The following is a 19,699-nucleotide window of genomic DNA, read 5'->3' as shown; positions in this document are numbered from 1 at the left end:
AATAGGGGAAGAGGATTGGTCCTGCTTTCCCTAAGTACTCTGCATTCCCTGCATGCTCACATTCACTGCCAAACTGAGAATCAGCCCACAGAGCTCCTGAGCCAAAATTACACCTGACTGAGCCTGAGAAGCGGTTGACCTCCCTAGCGGAGGATGGTGGGGCAGGCRGGGGTGGGGCCAGATGACACCACAGTGCCTGCAATTAGTGCCAGGAGAGGTAACGCTGCTTTTCCAGAGGCTGCCAGCTGCTCCCTGGATCTCTCCATCTTGAGACTTGTTTGTTGGAGATGGAGTCATTGCCTGCTGCTTCCCTGCCTTTCTTTTAYTTCTGCTGTGTCACATCCTCATTGCGGAACAGAGTTCCACAGCCCCTGCTGAGGTGCCTGGGTGCCAAGCTCTGCCTGATGTGCCTTACCCCATTCCCTAATTCCCAAACAGCTGCTGGCATGGCCCATCCAMTCCCAGCTGCTGTTTTTTAACAAAACATTGGCTGTATAATATTGTTTAAGGAATATTGGTGGGGCCAAAGCCTTTTCTTTCTTCTAGTGTCGTTTTTATCTGACTTGGACTGAATATTTGTCTTTATAAAGGACYTTTTATGGACCACATACCCCTAGCAGAGGCCTCTGCAGAAGGGAGATTTGAGGGTTGAGAGACAATAGTGCCCGTTTCTGCATGTATTCCCACCACCCCTGCCCCAATCCTTATCCCACCTAGATTTAGCAGAATCTGAGGTCCAATGCCAAAAATGTCTGCCAGAAAGTTCTTTTGGAAATGCAGATTTTTTTTTAAAAAGCACATTACTGGGGGGGAAAAAAACCCAACAGTTTTGTTAACTGCTAAGCGAAGTATTGTGTTCCCTCCTAACCTGAGTGGAGTTGCAAGGGTACCCTAGGAAACAGCTCCCTCTCCCGGAGCCGTGCATGGCTCCCATATCTTGCGAGGTAACACAAAAYATCTAATGGTCAAAGGAACGGCACCGAGGATTTCACGAAGCCCGCTGAGCTTTATACTCCTTTGCCAATAATTTCAACAKGCAACAAAAGGTTAATGTTTCACCAGACCACAAACAACTGAGTAAAAGTATRAAGAGTTAAAAGCAAAGTCAGTTTGACAGGTATTATAGCAGTGCACCTGAGGGCTGGGAAAAGGGGAAACTGAGGAACAGGAAAAGAAAGAGACATAGAATGCTGTTTACTTTTCAGCTGCAAAGGAAAAAAAAATTGAAGTAGTCTTCAAAATTGATTTAATTATACTCTGTAAAGGAATAGATTTTTTTTTKTATCACTAAAAGAAATTTGACTATAGAGACATATCAAAATGGAACATTTTTATATTATTATTTACATACTACATATATYATCTATGTGCTTAATATAGACATTATTCCCAGAGAGCTTTACCTTTACAGATGGACCAATGTCTGATTTCACTAGGGGTATTTCAGCTCTACTTAAGTTTGGTAACATTTTTTCTAACCTACCTTTATCCCATTTCATGTCAGTGTTAGCAGTTTAGATGTWAATTTAGGTGCTTAAACTGACCTGTCAAAACCTAAGGATTTTACCCCCCAATAAAAAGGGTTGGTATAATGATTTGCATGTCGACCAAAGGCTGCCTGTCACTGAGAGAGCTATCCTGTTGGAAAAATTTTGGTAAGGTCAACGTGGAGATAGCCATACCAGTAGAAGGGCATAGAAGTATATTGCTATAAATTACTTCCCTTATTTGAAAAAAAATCTATTCATATAAGCATACTAGAATAACTGAATGCAACATGTTTTGGGTTGGCTTTTTAGTTTGTTGTTCCATATTCCATATTGGTAAAGGCACCAAACTTCCTAAGGCCAATAAGCACAATACTGCCATGATTAGGCTAAGCTAGGTGAACCTAGCAAAGCTCCTGTGCTAGTTTTGCAGTTTTGTAAGAAATGTACAACCTTTCTGGTGCAGTGTCTTAAGAGCACAAAGTCACACCAGCAGCAGACCTGGTGTCCTGTGGGTGGATGCCTGCTCATCCTCTTGGGAGATGTCACAGGCAACCCCTGCAACTCACATTCTGAGCATCCACACCGCTCATCCCTACAGGCGCCAGCTGAGCTGGTGGCCTCTGCTCTTCCCTGCACCAACCCAGGGTGCTTGTTCTAGGATGGACAGCACTGTGGGATTGAGCACCAAAGTCCTTGGCCTGAATATGGGAGCCTCATGTTGTGGCCATGCTCCCACTGTGCAGTGTGTGCTCAGGGAGATAGTTTTCAAGGTGGTGATCTCCAGAGTGCATGGGGGGCAGGAGGAGGCTTCCTTGCACTGTCACTCTGGCACAAYCATGGGCTGAGCTGTTTGGGGATGAGCCAAGGATGCCCCACATCTGGTGGGAGTGCAGAGCCATTGGCCCAGCAAACCCGGGAGCTGCACTGAGGGTGCCCAAAGACAACCTCAAGCCCAGGTCTATTCCCAGGCTCAGTGGTTTGTTTCATGCTAGAAACCTGTGTGTCTGCTTGGGCTTGGCCAGGGCTGTATCCCACTAGGACAGGCCATTCTTGCAGCACTGGGGGCCTKCCAGGGGACACCGTGCCTGGCAGAAGGTAGGCACTGCTGCTTTAGTCAGGCAATGTACTTGGTGCTGACAGCAGGGACACAGGCTCACACCATCACATGTTTCCTCTGTGCTGGTGCCTTGCAGTGCCCAAGAGATTTATTTTTCCCATCCTGTAATTTTCTGCATCAACCCTGTGTCWGAAGTGACAATCCCCAGAGACACTGTCTGGGGATATCACTTGATATCCGGTGATATCTTGCCTAAATACGGTGCCCAGCTCTGGGTTCCCCAGCTCAGGAAGGACATGGACATGTCAGAGCGAGTCCAGAGGAGGCYACCAAGGCAATCAGAGGGATGGATCACCTCTCCTATGAGGAAAGGCTGAGAGAACTGGGATTGTTCAGTCTGGAAAAGAGAAGGTTATGCGATGACCTGATTGTGACCTGCCATTTCCTGAAGGGAACCTACAGGAAAGATGAAGAGGGACTTTTGTTTTTTTGCAAGAGCATGTAGTGGTAGTGACTGGACAAAGAGGAGCAGCTTCACACTGAAAGAAAGTAGATTTAGATTAGATATTGTGAGGAAGCTCTTTACTGTAAGGGTCGTGAAGACATTGGTACAGGTGCTGTGGATGTTCTCCAATCCCAGGGAGGTGTTCAAGGCCAGGTTAGATGGGGYTCTGAGCAAGTTGAYCTAGTGGAAGATGTCCCTGCCCATCGCAGTGGGGCTGAAACTAGATGAGCTTCAAGGTCCCTAGCAAACCAGGCCATTCGGTGATTCCATGATAGGAGGCTCAGGCGGCTGAGGCTCTTCCCTCATCAGCGCCTAAAATCTCCCACGAGTCTATGATGTGAAACACGCACTGAAAGCCGCTCGGCGGAAGAAAGGACGCGGTGCGTACGGTAACAAGAGCGAGACAGGACTCTAACATAGACACCCAACGAGCCTATCCTCAGCCGAGCCCGCCCCTCAGCCGAGCCCGCCCCTCAGCCGAGCCCGCCCCTCAGCCAGGCCCCGCCCACAAGCCGAGCCCCACCCTTATCCCTCAGACCCCGCCCATGCCCATCTGGCCACGCCCCCGCCCCGCCAGGCCCCGCCCCGTCCCCGCCGTGGTTCGGGCGCTTTGGCAGCCGTGGGGCGGGGCTAGGAGCGTGCTCGCGGCTCTCGCGAGAGTTGCCGCGGGATTCGCGGTGCCTGCTGGGAGCTCGCTCCTTTCTGGCGGCCCGGCCATCTTGGCGGCGCGTCTGCGGTGAGCGGGGCCGAGCCGGGGGCGCGGGGGCCGCTGYGGGCGCTGCTGCCGGGTTCTGACCGCTCCCCTCCACCCCCTGTGTTCCAGGTACCGCCTGAMCCCCGCGAGGCAGCAAAATGGTGGCCGCGAAGAAAACGGTGAGTGAGAGCGGGGCTGCGCCGGGCGCACGTGGTGGCGGGAGGGTCCGGGCCGCGCCGTGCTGTGGCGGGGGGACCCCAGCATGGCCTGGGCTGGCGGCCGGGGGTGCTGGGGGAACCCTGAGCACAGCCCATTGCGGCCCTCAGAGCTCGGGCCGTGCCTTGCTGACGCTGGCCGCACCCCTCAGCCGCCTCCCGCCCTGCTCGGTGTCATCCGGTCCCTCCTGTACGATATCCCGGTGTGCCTTCAGAGCCTGTGAGGCGGCTGGAGGAAGGGGGAGCTGGTGCCGAGTTTCTAGTGCGGGTGGAGTCTAGATTTTGTCTTTCCTGCTGTGTTCTGGCCTTTCTCTTAGAGTGGCTCTGACAGATGTGGGTTTTTCGTTCAGAGATGGTGGCTTCGTGCGTGCAAATGCACTTAAACTGTTGTCATGAGCATCACGCTCACCTGTTGTAAAGTCAGCTCAGGTTGCACGGAACTACTTGCTGGTCCATGTAACGCTGTCAAGTGTGCCGCGCTGAGAAGAGACGGACTCTAAACCTGGCTTAGATTAGCAATGCAAAAATGGTACTTGGCCTTGACTAGCTGATCTTAACAAGAGCTTGTTAGATACATGTAGATATCACTGATTTATGTAGATAGCAGCAACAATGCTTTGAGATATCTTTTCCTGTTGTGAGATACAGGGGTAAGAAAAAGCTTTCTGAACTTGTGAAAACACAGCATCAGCAACACCCTTATCCATAAGCTTTCTTATACTCAGGTGACTGACTGGTCTTTCTTATGCTGTATTTAAGATTATAGGGAGATTATAAAAAATGCATATATTTGAAAATTCTTTATTTTCTTATGTTCTCCATTGTTTTGAAAAGTGTGAGCTAACACAATAATTCTTTTCTGCATCTTCAGAAAAAGTCCCTGGAGTCCATCAACTCCAGGCTTCAGCTGGTTATGAAAAGTGGCAAATATGTGCTTGGGTACAAACAGACCCTGAAAATGATTCGTCAGGGCAAAGCCAAGTTGGTCATCCTTGCCAACAACTGTCCTGCTTTGAGGTAAGCAGATGTGAGAAAAAATTCTAAGACAGATTTTTTTACAAATGCATTGTGTGCTTCATGCTAATTGCTTYAGTGTCTTAAAACAGAAGACTTTGCTGGCATCTTCTAGAGTGCTCTGAAATAAAAGTGACGAATAGTTTGGTGTGTAATGATTTCAAGTCTAGAAATGTTGAAGTGCTTCCTGGTATCTTTCTAGCTCTCTGATTCAAGGAGTTTGCACTAGAGAAGGTACTGGAAGCTTCTCACACTTGATAGCATTTGCTAAGAGTATAATGGGACCCAATCCCCATGTTTTCCCCGAGTAGTGTATTGGAAAATAATTTTACAGCTAGGAAAAATGGATGATTTAAAATATTTGAAGCACAAAAAAATTTACTGTCAAAGTTAATTGTAAATATGGGGTCCAGGTGAGTGGAACTGCTTTTTTGAAAATGAAATCTTCACTAATTCCATGACATTTTCTTTGTTGAATACCTAGACCCTTTTTGTTGTCAAGGGATATTGRCAGCCTCAAGAAAATGTAAATGTGAAATTCAGAAATTAGATACTTGAGAAATGGCGGGACTGTTAGAGTAGGCAGCAATCCCCAGTATTAGTGGAGATCTCAAAAGGGTTTGGGAAACTACTGCTAGACTATCCTAGTGAAAGTCAGAAGAGAGGGCAACATAAATGGACTTTTTGTTTTAAATTTAAATGTGCAGTTCCTTTCTCAGCGAGCAGGAGCTGTATCTSTGTTCAGCTTCTGGCCACCACTGGGCATCAACATTAACTGTCTTAGTTTATGCACTTTGGCACAGCTCCTGTGGCCTTTCAGAGGTCTGCAAGTACCAAAACCTTTTACTGTGTAGGAGCAGCCTGAAGGGTTTGTTGTTACAAACCTTCAGCAGACAGCTGAGTAAAGGTTCCTGAGTCACTTTGCCTGTCATGGAACAGCTGTGTTTCTCTTGTGGAAAGGAAARGTGTYTAAGGTTTAAGTGTGGTAGGAGTTRAAGCTGYTCTCTCTGAATTSCAGTTGGTCAGAATTGTTTGTGGACTCTGTAACACCCTGTTTTTGGATTTCAGGAAATCAGAGATTGAGTATTACGCTATGCTTGCCAAGACTGGTGTCCATCATTATAGTGGGAACAACATTGAACTGGGCACAGCATGCGGAAAATACTACAGAGTGTGYACGTTGGCCATCATCGACCCAGGTAATGCCCTCCTACAGTGTAGAGACCAAATCAGGAGCTCTGAGTGGTTCCTCCCTTCTCCTGTGAATAACAGCACTGAGCAAGGAATGAGTGGGGGTGRTGACATTACTGCCTTTTTCCATCAGGTTAAAAACTTAATTATAATGTCCACTGACCAAGATCCYGCTCTTTTGTGAGTCCTAGGTTCTTAAAACCTGGAAGGACTGCTGCTTCTCTTTCTCTTTTACTGCTGAATTTTGTGAGCATTTTGTCTACGTGTTGGTCTATAGGGAGGTTTCAGTGTATGGGACTTATTTCTAAAYCCATCAGCTAGGACATGAGTTTGTACAACATGGTGTTGACAACAGCAGTGTTTGACTGTTCTTAATCTAAGATAAAGGACTGTGACTTWGCCTGCTTCCCAGAATGATATATAGAAAATTAACTAATAGACAGGTGGATATTCATGAAGGGATGAAAATTATATTAAATGCTTTCTTTTAAAACTGTAAGTTTTAGCAATTACCTAAGTTTGTATATGTTTGTTTGTATGTAATTACTGTGGTTTAGTAGCACTCTTTGTCCCAGAGAGTTGCTCGAATTCCTTATATAGACCAGTAGATGACTTCCCATCCTCTTTCCTGAATGTTTTAAGAGAAAGTCAATCCCTTGTTCTTTTTGTTGACCAAAATGCGTACTTGTTGGTTTTAATATTTCTTTAATGACTTTAACCAGATGTTCCCCAAGTGACAATGATTTGAATTTCCTACTTCTTCAGAAAACTTTATTTACCTTACTTGTATTTAAATAGTAGCTGTAAAATTAATTTTCAAAATGTCAGTTTCAAGTTTGATTTTGGGTGGGGTGGGAACTGCAAGTAAATCCTAATGCTCTATAGCTAATAATGCGAATATTCTCGCTGTCCTGATATTTCCGTGATCAGGGGAGGCTAGACATTCGCTATAGTAAAACTATGCATTGTGTCCTCCAGGACTAGATTGCTGTTCTAGTACTGGCTTTGTAAATGCTGGTGACATGGGCGTAATTACTGGGAAATACTGTATTTGGATTAGAAAAAACACAGTTACAATTTTTTTTTTTCAATCCATCACAAATATTTGCATTTTTCCTAAGCAGACTATGTGTTTTGCTTTTAAGTTTTCTTTTTCTGGGATCACTGTGGTGGTTTTWTTGGGTAGCATTTTTTTCTTATTTTTATTCCTAAAAACATCTTTCTATGGGTCCTCTTGTAACAATAYATTTTTGTTTTACAGGTGACTCTGACATCATTAGAAGCATGCCAGAACAAACCAGTGAGAAGTAAATGCTGTAAAGGTGTTATTTCTACAATAAAACTGGTTACAGAACTCTTTTAAGAAAAATTTGTATTATACCTTTGTTKGTTTTAGGGAACAAACTATATAAATGAAGATTCGTTACCACTGCTGTGTTTCCTGTTCTGTTAGAAAAAAAAACCTTAAACCTTCACATGGCAAAATTTGCCTCTTTCTGTAGGAATTGTGGTTGAGAGCTAAGTGAAGGAAGGCTTGATCATGGCAARTATGGTGTCAAATCCCATCTGGCCAGGGCTTCCTTTGTGTTTGCTTTTGGGRTGCTAATGCAAATACAAAGTATAATGTGAGGGACAGGAAATTTGGGATATTAGTGGGGGATTATAAAGGGTTTACTTACATTAAAATAATTCACACTACTTTTATCAAATGAATCAAGTACTACTGTGCATTATTCCCTTTGTCTTTTCCCACCAAGATTACTTAGCTGTAAAAGGGCAATCAGGATAAAGCTTCTAGATGTGTGTAACATATGCTTTCAGTAAGAGACCAATTAACTTCACAAAGCTGTTTTTAAGTCGTAGCCTTTTTTTTGGGAGTTTTCTGAAGATGTTAAAGACAGATGAGCTGGTGTTCTCAAGTCACAATTGCTGAGAATGTCAGTATCTTAAGAGATTTTTGCCTGTTTTGTGCAAAACCATGACTGCAGGATGTTCCTTATGACGGGATTATTAATTGAGTGGCCAGCGCTTTTCTCACATGTGGTAAAAGAAACACCTCATGAAAGTCAGAATGTGCCTGTAACCTTGCACAACTCCAGAACCTGCAGAATTCCAAAGTATGCCAAAGTATGCCAAAGCATACCTTTCAAAGCTTGCTGTTGTGTATCCATGCATGCTCATTAGCTTGTCTGAGATCACTTAATCATTTAAGTTCTGCTGCAACTATGTCTGTTTCTGTTATAAAATGGATGAAGCTGTGGGTTTCCATTTGGAAATAGTCAAGGCAAACCCCAGTGTGTGTCAAAGCAAAGGAGCAAATGCTGGTCTCTCTACCTATTAAACCACAAATCTGGCTGACTTGCAGCCAAGGAATGGGAATGAGACTTAAGACACTTCAGGTTGCTAGAATAGAAGCAATTTTCTGGTTTTATTTGTGTGTTAGTGTTTGATAAATAGGTGTACAGCTATCTGAATTGACCAAATAATGTTTTCAGAATTAACATACTGCTTGCATTCGGCAAAGTTAGTGRATACTGACTGAAGGACAGCAGGGAGAAGTTGGATAGTCTGGACATGATAAGAAAAAGTACTTGAAATTTAAGGTTATGATGTCCTGATAATCCAGTGGACTTTCCACTTCACATATTTAATTTCATCACATTTTAAACACAAATGTGTAAATTTGTCTTTTTACTTCCTACTGATTCAGTAGTTACTCTTATTTGAAGAATCCAGGTTGAGCCTAATGTGAATGCTGTCAAACTTGTTCTATGTATGTATGTATACATAGAACTATATATATGTACACACGGTGCTTAAATACAGACTGTGCTTAAAATGCCAAGAGTGGAGGAGGGAAATACAGAAAAGCAAGCCAAAWAAATTCATACCCTAAAAATAGTTCAAAACATGGAGGATTCATTCAAAAATAACAGCATTTTATTATTTTGCATAGCTTATTTCAGTTGTTCTGCTTAATTAGATTTTTTGCTAGTTACTAAATTGTTTATATAAATTTTCAACATTTCTTATCTGCAATCGATGCAAGACATGACATATAGATACAAGGATCCAAAATACTCTTTTCAACTTCAGACACAAAGATTTGTTATTTCACTTTGAACCATTTTAMGAAAATAGCTCTGACAAGTTTGTATGTATAAATATACAGTGTGGCATACACTTTGAATTCTGATCAGTACTTTAGCCTGTTTTCCAAGTCTTCCATTCTCTTCGTCATTTCTTCCAGTAGATAAAAGTTAAGGAASGAGAGCTACTGATAGGATGAATTAATAGAAAAAGGCAGCTGCCTGATTGCTATGGTCTATAAACATTCTCTTGTTTCTCCTCTTTGACTCCCAGTAGTTTTTCATGCAAWACTTCCCTGTATTTTCTTTTTCTGATTTGATCAGCTCAGTGGCGAAAGCAGTGTGAAGCCCCATTCCTTAACAGGCATACTGTGACATAGAGTTCAGCTTATTAAAAAGGCTGGTTGTGAAAACTGTTTGCTTTTCCTTGTTTTAAAGGGATGGTAAATATCTAGTTAATGCTGTTAACGAAATGTTTCGCTCAATCACATGGAAAACTGCATGTAACTACGAGCAGATTATAAAACTGTGGGGCTCTGAGACCCCAGTAAGAATGTCTGCTCGTTTTGATCTGTTTCTCCCCTTGTGCCAGTGGTTCCCAGACAAACGTGGAATAGAGCATAATTACATGGGGTCTAGGGCTAGTTTTAAGAGTAAGAAGCTGTAGCAAGTGCCAAGTGCTGTACAGCATCCCTTTCTTGGTAAGCACTTCCAGTTGGCAGGAATGYTGTCTGCTGCAGGAAGAGGTTGGACCTGTACTGTTTACTTCAGCACCTCTCTCCAAGTGTCATGGAAAGGCTGCAGCCAGGGGAAGCTGAGAGGAAGAGGAGGCCTAACTTCAAGAGAGAACTGAAGGCACTGAGATCTACCTCAAAATGATGAATTTGCTTCACCCCACTCTTTGCTTGTTCAGGTAGTGCCTTGATAATATTTTAAGGTTTTACACAAGGGAAGAGAGAGGCCTGGGCTTATAAATTGCATTTTTGACATTGCATTTTTTGTTAGGAATTGTTWAGGCCAGACAGTCAAATTGAGATTTTGGCTTCTTGAGTTTGGCTACAATAGCCACATATGCTATGTCCCCCTCTTGACAGCAGGAGAATCTCCTTTTGCGAGTAAGGAGCAAGAGTGGGTATCCTGCTTCTGTGGGTGTCCAGCTTCCTGGACATTGGGTTTGGTAACTTCTCATCTGTCTGCTGCAGCAAGGATTACTCTGTGCATATGAGCACCATGTGAGCTCATTCTCTGCAACAGCCATATTTCTGAAGTGTTCATAGAAGCAAAGTCTGAGCAGTGGAAATTGCACTCAACTACTGATAGAAGTTCATATAGTTGGACCCACAACAGTTTGGACTGGTCCCTCTAAATATGTACTGTGTAAAGAGCCAGTAGCCAGTTCTCCCTCCCCACTCCCCAGATCTCTGGATGAGGACTAGCCAGCATTGCAGTTACGAACAACTTGTGTATAACCTCATATTTGACCTTGCCTTGAGATAAGGCAGAGAAAACTGGATGCTTCTTACTCTGTTCAAAGAAGTGGCTGCACAGTGCTCTGAGGAAGTGCTTAGCACTCTTCTTATCAAAATTCCTAAATCTGGCTAAGTGTCAACAGGTTTTCCATCACCTTGAGTCCTTGAGATAACCACAAGTTGCCTGCTCAAATGATAAAGCAAATGTTGCTAAACCCTATGCTCTGATTCTGAGTTAAGCTCAGAGTTCGTCTTAGCCCAGCTGCAGGATATTAAAGAGGCTGAGGCTTCTGAAGAGGCAAGAATTGGTCTCCTGTCTTGTCAGCATGCAGGTTGCAACTCTGCATGTCATGTAACATTTAAAGATGTGGGAAATTACCTAGAAGTTTAATGTCATTTGGAGAAGTTCCCTCAGAGAAGTGTGCATGTTGATGAGCATTTGAAACACCTAGCAATAATCTTACATGATGGCTTTCTCCCCCTCTATGAAATTTCTTTGTATAAAATAATTTAATAAAGTGATTAGAGCATAATTCCTTAAAATATCTGCCAAAGGATTCACTTGTGAAGGTGAGGGAGAGGCTGGCTGCTGCAGGGAAGGTCTGAACAGGAAGCAATATTCTTCATCAGGTTACCAGCACCAAGGACTCTGCTTGCCTCACTCTGGCCAGGCTGTTCACAGGTACCTCAGTCTGAAGCTGTCCTTGTCTAGGAAGCACAGAGTTGTGAGCTGTTGGTATCACTGCCCTCTTCTATGCAGAGAATAAGTACTTACAGCTCTTGCCCACAGTTACAGAACTCAAGATGCGATGTCTTCTTACTGTTTATTTGATCAGAAGCAGCGTTCAGGAAGAAAACAGGAACTTGCTGCATAAATACTGCATGGTGAGTTGTATTGCCAATTTGCTGCTGTTGTTTCCTGAGATGTGGTGGATGTTAGAGGTAGTTAAAGGCTGCTGCACCCTTGAAGCAGACTAACTGGGGCACAGGGGAGCAGAAGTTACTGGTACACTTTGCTGTGTTTTATCTGCATTTCTTTTGCAAAATTTATCTGCATTTCTTAATGCAAAATTAAGCAAGCCTGAGTCCTCTGATTTCCTCTTCACCGGGAGTATAGTTTTGAATGATTCACTGCATCTGGTGCCTCACCAAGCAGTTCAGAAGGTAAACATTTCCTATACTGTGACTCCTGCAGCCAGTTAATGCTATTTCAGCACCATCTGAAGAAGTAACCCAAAGCAGAGCATGTTAGTTTTGAATTTRACCAGTCATTTCTTTGCTGTCCCTSAAAGTGTTTACTGATAGAGGTTATTAAAATTCAAGATCCTTATTAATATTTTGGTCCCTTCATAGGAGGAGCAGATTAAAAGTCTTCAAGGCCTTGCTTCTTGGAAACTAACTGTGTTATGTAGTTTAGATTCTCATACAATAAACTGATTTTAGGAATGGAGACAGTTTAGACTTGATGCAAAAAACAATTAGTTTGTTTTAACCTGCCTTTCTGATATATAAGAAACAGTTACTCTGAAAGGATATATCGCTGGGTGAGCTTTTTTACTTCATTGGTTGCATAGTTCTGGAATGTGACRAGGTTTTCACATTTGCACTGGTCGTTATCTTTTGAAGCTTTTGCTGAAAAACAAACACTTTAGCATAGACTAAATGCTGAATAAATTGAATAGGATGGGGAGAAAAATGACAAGGAATTATAAATGCAGAGCAGATTTAATACAGCTTCCTGTTCTCAAAACAAGTCAACATCCAAAGGAATGCCCTGAGGCAAATTCAATACTGGAAAACAGTACACAGTATGTAGTCCTGTATATTCAAAGAACAGTCTGGGTTATTCTAAACAAAGGTAACCCAATTACCTGTTGTTGAGTGACTGTCTTCGAAAACATACTCGTGATGTACTGCAAGATGTGGACAGTCAATGACATCTGTGATGGCTATTGTGGTTGATTCAGGTCCTGCAGGAAACCCCCCCAAAAGTCTAAAAATCAAACCCACTGCATTATAATTTTTTTCTACTCACATGCACTGAGTTCTCCTTAATTAGTAAGTAATCTCACTGATTGCAGTGAGGGTAATTCATGGGAAGGACTAGGGGTACAAAGATGTGAAGGAACCAAGCTGTTAGACTGTATTTACTGTATACATGACTTAAGTTCTTGGTTGCAGAACTTAAAGGAAATAGTGAAGGTTCCTGCGAGAAACAGAAGTGACAGAAAGCTGAACATGCTTAAAATGTCAAGCACAGTGTTGAAATAGAAGTTTCCCCATGAAGTATTTCATTTGTATGGTGTAAGAAGCATGCAGCCATGCTTTTGTTACAGTGCATCTCAGTTTTTYCCATTGCAAAAAGGAAGGTSACTTTTAGGGGGAAGGAGGAAGGGACATGGGATGAACCATTTGAGCTGAATCGTGAGGGTTCTCTACAGAAGGCAGAGAACCATGCCAGAAGGCATGAAGAGGCCAACTTAACAGTGACAGAGGAGACAGCAGGATAGGACACTTGAGTTAAAACAGCCAACCTGAAGGCTGTGGGCCGGTCTTATGAAGCCTCCCAGATGATGCATCCTGCTGGTGAGGTGAATCTTTCAAGGCTGGTAGATAGAAATTACCACAGGAAAACAGTATCACAAAAGGAGTAATTAAAATGTTTACATTCTTTAGAAGTGGAGATGTTTCTTGCCAGTAACTTGGTATTTGTCTCTCATAACACATGGAGAATGTCTCATACCTGTAGAATTTAGAAGGGGTCCAGTGTTGAAGGAAACTCCAGGACTTGCCCTTTAACTCAGACTATCAGAGGAACTCTTCCAAAACCAGAAGTGATTATTTATTAATAGTGAAGCAATCTGAAATGACAGCAATCTACTTCGTGTCCTATACTGAAAATTATTTCATGTTTCATTATCATCCATCATACTTTGGGGTGAACTGATTAAGAATAACTGCTTGGAGAAATAAATTTTCTTACTGTCCTTCAGTTTTCTTCTTTATGATGGGAAGCATTAATCAGGGACTTGGGAGTTTTTAGGCAAGAAAGGTGCAGTAGAGTCTATTTGATACACTGTAGTTATAAGCAAAAATACATGTTTCTAATTAATGAGGCACAATCTTTAAAATGTAACTATTTTAGATTCCACATCCGATCTTTTTAGTCAAGAGACTGATAGAACAGAAACGTTCTATTTGAGGTGGAACCTCACTCGTTGTGTGCCCTGCCCCTTTCTTGCCGCCAGAGGGTAGTGTGGAGGCGGTTATTTAGGAACGGATCCTTTCTCGGAAATGAACACCTTCGACTGACTTTAGAGCCCTTAATGGTCCAGATGAGCTAAAGAGCAGGTATTTAACAACTGCACGACTTGACCGATGATGCCASGGGAGTGCATGGAGCATCTGGGACTCACTCTCTCCTCTGGAACCCAGAGCTCCTTCACTGAAAGTGAATGCATGGGGGTAAAAGGGGACAGTGCAAACTCTCCTGATATGACACCCAGATTTGCTATAGGTATTAGGATCCCTGCTGGTTTAGCCAGTTTGGACAGATGCACAATAATACATAGCTGTGCTAGGTTGTTCTGGGAAGGAGTTGAGGCCYTCTTGAGTGGAATTATTGAGCATGAGTATCAGGGAAAACAGATGAGTGGTTAAATAAGAAGACCGGAGATCAGGCAACAGAGCCACAATATTTATATGTATAAATATCATCTCAGTTTGCATGGGAACCAGCTGCTGGAAGATTTTGGAGAAGAGTTCAGGACAGAGAGGTGTGGGATGAGATCACAAGCGAATGAAACAAACTGGAAGTGGAGTCCAGCTGAAGAATGATCAAGTGGGAACAAGGACAGTGAAGATTTCTGTTGTAGGAGAGATTAAACAGGWAAGATGAATCTTGTGTGTTTGACCCTCGGTAATAACTTGCTCTAGAAGTTGTTCAGGAGCTGCAAGCTAATGAGGGGATTGTTTCGAAAGGGCAGAGGAACTGACCCGAAACATTTGAGCTTTGGATACAGGGCTGTTATGTACACATAATTAGGGACAGAAAAAAAAGATGCTTGTGTAGAGGTGTGGCAGAAGGTCTCCAGTTTGGGATGGGAATTGGGCATTTCAGAAACTCTTCTTCAGGCTTCAGAAACTGGTTGGGGCTCCAAGATTTCTGATCTCATTGCCTCTGTAAAGCTCAATAAACACACAAGGCTGATCACCCTGAATCCCATGGTGAAGTCAGTGTAATGAATAAATTTKCTGGGGAATAATGCTGAATGTTCATTTTCAGTGTTCTGTCTTGTAAAAAAACCCACAAGTAATTTGTTAGGAGGAGCCTGTGAGAAAGTGTCCTCAAAAGCAGTGTCTGAATATTTGCTGAACTGATAACGATCCACAATTTGGAAGGAGAACAGAATGTTAACCAGCTGGCTGCTGCTTACTGTCATCTGATCAGGCTGGGGTCTTGTGACAAAAATAGTATATGATCAAGTAATTAAAAGCTCCCATAATGCACATGCTCAGAACGGGGGTGAAGCTGCAATCATATTGAGTGCATATTATGTATGACATTGCCGGAGCCTCGTTAGTGCTTCCAGTCAGATGAGAAATTAACATTAACCAAGGCAATGAATGGGAACCTTCCGACTGAATTCCTCTTAATAAGAGGCAAGAGAAAAAAAATCACTCCTTTTTTTCCCTTTACTACTAGTCATCAAGMATAATTAATAGTAATCAGCAGCTATTCTACAAGGCAGATGCTTTCTTGCAGAATGAAAAGAAAAAGCTTTACCCCCCMAAAAAAGATTTGCAGGGCTTCTGCTTTAGTTGGAAATATGCAGTGCATCCACAGCTGGGACTAGGGATGAGAGGCTTTGTCAGTGGAGTCCATGAGATTCACGGATCTCCCCCTGTTTTCACACAGTGGACCCTCAGAAGACCTCAGCCAAGGACCAAGGCTGGAGTAAAGATAAAAGTTACTGCTATTGCAAAGGAGGAGAAAAATTAAGCTGTAGAAACTGAAGGTATTAAAGAAAGAMCTTTCAGCTTGTGTAAAAGGTTTGGAGGCAGAATTTCTGGTGGAGTGAGTTGATGAGTAATAGGTAGTCCTGGAGTATCCAGAAAAACMAGACTGGCTCAGTTCACAGGTGTGAGACATTCATTGCCTGTTGTTGAGAGAGGGGGCGGACAGAAGCTGAGATGCCAGCGCTGCCCAGTTACCAGAGGTGTAGACAAGAAACTGCCACAAAGGGGCAGGATTTACTTATTTTTCCATATTGTAAATAATGTTAAAAGGAAAAAAGGTGGTTGCTAACCCCTGCTGTGGATACCTGAAGGATGCATTTCCATCACTGCCTCTGGAGTTTGCTAATCAGTGAGAATTACTATACTRGGGTTTGCTAATGAGTGAGAATTATTGTACTGACTGCCAGGTAGTTTTGGCTTTGGCAKCTACAAAAGCTTTTAAGAAGTCATCAGAAGATTATCTGCCCAATAAGGTTAATTGAATTGACTTGGTTTTATGTTATCATGGTATTTCATATTTCAGAAATATGAAACTAGGACTTCTTAAGACTRAAAGAAAAAGAATGTGCAAGCTAAGAAACATCCTCGTAGTCTTTTTTACAGATTCTTCCTTGAGATCTGTGTAAATAAATGTCCTGTGGCAAATTTTATACAGTAACGTTCAAAAAAAAAAAGGGCAAAACCTGTTTGCATTTAATTCCAAGATAAACAACCAGATAAAAGCTAGTGAAAATTAAATAATCTTGCACAATTCTAGTCCTATGACTAATATCATTGCATGTATAATTTCTGAATTTTGATTTAGGTATCAGTTTGAAAAAATGCTGAGTCTTGGGAACATGTGAGTGACAGAGATATGCTCTCCTCTCTCTGGCTGAACAGCTTTAATCCCAGCTCAGATTCTCCCTTCCCCTTGCAAAACTTCATCTGGGCATGTTTATATACAAGCTGTTTTTTCCAGAGTGAAGAAGAGTGCTTTCCAAAAGGAGTCTTCCACACTTGTGGAGCAAAGCTCAGAACTTATGCATAACTGAAATCCATGCTTTGTAGTTGTGAATATATGCTCAATGAACTATGTTTAGTCTTCTATAAACACAACTCTTGGTGATTTATTTTGCCGTGGTTTAGGTTTTTGCCACTGGTCTTCAAGAATATTTTTTAAAATTCTTATTAAGGTATAACAAATCCCCRATTATTTTCCCACATTCCTAATGAAATAGATCATGTATTTTTTGGGGTTCATTGCATGACTGACTTAACTGTACAAATAGAAAAGAAAAAGAGCAATTGATTCTTCTGTGCATAGAATTGTACATGTTATGCAACCTTTATGAAAATATAAGGAAGATAATTACTATATACATTTACTCAGTGATAGATTAATGGTAAATATATTTCTCACAAAATAAAGGGCAGAGAAATCMAAAAAGCAAAACACCTGTAAGCATTCACTTCTAACTTAAGAAAAATGGAATTTTGTTACCTTCACAGATTTGGGCTCTTAGCTCTTCACTTATGTCCTCCAGAGCTGTGAAATCCTCAGCATAGAAGAGATGTTTATATGATGGCTCAGAAGCAATTTCCAGCAGTTCTTCCTCAATTGCTTTTCCTATTCCAATAGCATAGATGATTATACCTGGATTCAAAAGAAATTGCACATACTTATTACTTCAGCAGCACTAATTCTAAGTACTTGTGTGCCCGTGAAAGGAAAATCTGAGAGAAAGGGAGAGCACAAAAAATGTATATGCTGTGCAACTTCAAAATCAGTGAAGAGGCTTAATATGCTTTAATTGTAGGAGATTTGTAGAAGCTCACTTGTTGCTGTAATTCCACATATAGTTTTTGTGTTAAAGTGGAGTCCATGAGGTTCACAGGATCACAGGACAYCTGCCTGGCCACTACTGATAGTAAATGGCCCCAGAAAGAGCATTACAAACCAACCAAGAGAACTGCACAGTTCAGCTTCACAAGTGCACTGGAAGTCCCTGTTTTGTGTGTCTGTAGGGTGTGTGCAATGCAGCTGGTTACTGGATTGATAGGAAGACCTGTTAAATATTAATAAATGGGGCAGAATCCTGAAAAAAGGCAGTAATTTTTCAGAAAAATATTTCATCAWAATCCTCAGAGCACACTGAGACCAGATTCTTGCTCTCTATGCAGCACTAACCGGCTTGAAGGCCCACTTAGGAGGGTAAGAATGGGAACACAAACAATTTGTGGGGCTAGGAGAGAAAGAACCTTACAACAGGGGTGCCCAGGACAAGTATTTCACAGCAGAGATGCTAGGGAGAAGGTAAGTGAGGATGTGTAGTTTTAACTCTGAAAGCAGGGAAGGAGGAAGGGATTCAAAGCCCTCTCACCAGACAGATTTAAATAAGCAATAACTACAAAACATAGAGATCTTCAATAACTTCTTAGCAGTTTTTTTTTATGCTCATGAGCATATGATCTGATACATTTCTCTTTACATCAGTTCTGACTTAGAAAGTGTCCACAATTAGTACTGATTTTGTGATTCATAGTACAGCTATGAGCTTCACAGCTCTTTTATATGATTCAAGAGAAGAAGTTGCCTTCTCTGGCTGGTTTCAGATAAAACTTGGGATAAGGAAGTTTGATATCTTTATTTAACGTGGGTAATAACTACTGCACATTCACTGAATTATAACTTTCGCTGAAGAATCATTGGCCTGATATAATACCACAAAATAYGCATTTTCCAAGCTTTTAACTTTTAATGTATCTCCTTCCTTTTCATCATCAATCTGCCTACCATTACATTTTAGCCAGGAAAGGAAAATATTCACCAGTGGCTGATTCAATATAATGAATGCACCAGTCATGCTTAAATTTGTTGCTATTTAAAGACTTGGGGATATCAGTGATAAAGTATTCAAGGTCCATTTCTTATTGAGCRTTACTCCATTGGCTGCAATTACACAGGGGATGGTTTTGGCTTGTAACACTGCAGTGTCAGTAAGCTGCCCAGAGCTGAGGTTTCATTCAGCAACTAAGGAAGTTGGCTTATATTTATTTCCTTCTTCTGTAAATCCTCCATATAGTTTCACATATCTCACTAGTTAGTCTGCATATGTTTTTGTGTTTTTAAAAATTATTTTAGAACCCACTTTATCTTTCATTGTAATGGCAGTCTTGTTAGCACATGCCCTTCTCATATCCGTGGATGTTTTTCCCTTTTCTCCTTACAGAGAGGTATCAGTCCTGATCAATGCTCTACTAATCATGTATCAAATTCTGATTGCTATTTCAAATCAATAAAACAAGCATAGAAAAAATATGTGCAGAATCTTTTAAAAAAGTCTGGCTGTTTTCTTTGTGTTGTGGCCCATCAGCCATGGTTCTTAAAGAAGTTTCTCATAAAACAAAAAAAAGTTTTGCAAAGAAAAAAAGGGATCATTTCTTTTCTTGACAAGTTTTGAATACTTTCAGTTGACTCTGTTAAACAGATGAAAAGTTTCTTATTTCTGGTTGAGGATGGATTTCTGATCAAACATATTAGAAATTAAAAATCACCATTTTTCAGTCACATTTCAGCATATGGTAAGGCATGTAGAAACASAAAGACAGCACTGCAGTTATATTCTTTCAAAAAGAGTCAACTTCCTTCCAGAACACCATTATCACTATAGAATGGGTAAAAATAAAGAATATACCCTGTAAACAAAAACATAGCCAATTATTCCCACCATATTTCTCACAAGAATAAATTTCTGCATTTTAAAGACAGCTTGGGGTTTCTTTTACTGTTTTCTTAGAATTTTTGATGAAGTTCCCTATGTTCCCAGGTCTCTGTATCAAATGTCCACCCTTAGTGTATATGTTCAGAGCACTCAGGGCATGCAGGTGGGTGGCACTGCTACCTGTGGTGAGACGCTCCCCATGGGTCCTGCTCGGGGGATGATGCACATGCCTGGCAGCAAAGGCCCTTGTGA

At 41.8% G+C, this 19,699-nt stretch overlaps 2 protein-coding genes and 1 non-coding gene across 3 annotated transcripts in view; 2 read left to right on the top strand and 1 right to left on the bottom strand.

Annotated features, from left to right (window-relative positions):
- Window positions 1-3,705: 3,705 nt before the first annotated feature.
- On the top strand, window positions 3,706-7,535 carry RPL30 (ribosomal protein L30). The gene is made up of 5 exons (XM_057366251.1): window positions 3,706-3,788; window positions 3,876-3,925; window positions 4,833-4,978; window positions 6,044-6,174; window positions 7,428-7,535. Exons 2-5 carry the CDS (start codon window positions 3,905-3,907, stop codon window positions 7,475-7,477), a joined length of 348 nt encoding a protein of 115 aa, XP_057222234.1. The 5' UTR covers window positions 3,706-3,788; window positions 3,876-3,904; the 3' UTR covers window positions 7,478-7,535.
- LOC130573696 (small nucleolar RNA SNORA72) lies at window positions 7,058-7,192 on the top strand. Its single transcript, XR_008965352.1, has one exon. It is a non-coding gene; the product is annotated as a small nucleolar RNA SNORA72 (small nucleolar RNA).
- A 909-nt stretch (window positions 7,536-8,444) lies between the features above and the next one.
- The window catches only part of MATN2 (matrilin 2), a 68,571-nt gene continuing 57,316 nt past the window's right edge, over window positions 8,445-19,699 (bottom strand). Inside the window, exons 23-27 of the mRNA XM_057366250.1 lie at window positions 17,227-17,379; window positions 13,259-13,330; window positions 12,596-12,694; window positions 12,261-12,356; window positions 8,445-9,415 (exon numbers count right to left, since the gene is read on the bottom strand). Of these exons, the coding sequence (XP_057222233.1) occupies window positions 9,363-9,415; window positions 12,261-12,356; window positions 12,596-12,694; window positions 13,259-13,330; window positions 17,227-17,379 (473 nt within the window). The 3' untranslated portion in view covers window positions 8,445-9,362. The remainder of the gene's footprint in view (window positions 9,416-12,260; window positions 12,357-12,595; window positions 12,695-13,258; window positions 13,331-17,226; window positions 17,380-19,699) is intronic.

This window comes from Malurus melanocephalus, unplaced genomic scaffold (genome assembly GCF_030028575.1).
Source record: "Malurus melanocephalus ecotype Western Australia unplaced genomic scaffold, MMel_1.1 scaffold_62, whole genome shotgun sequence".
In the NCBI taxonomy this organism is placed as follows: domain Eukaryota; kingdom Metazoa; phylum Chordata; class Aves; order Passeriformes; family Maluridae; genus Malurus; species Malurus melanocephalus.
Note: the sequence above shows the minus strand (reverse complement) of the source record. Positions and strands in the feature narration are given on the sequence as shown.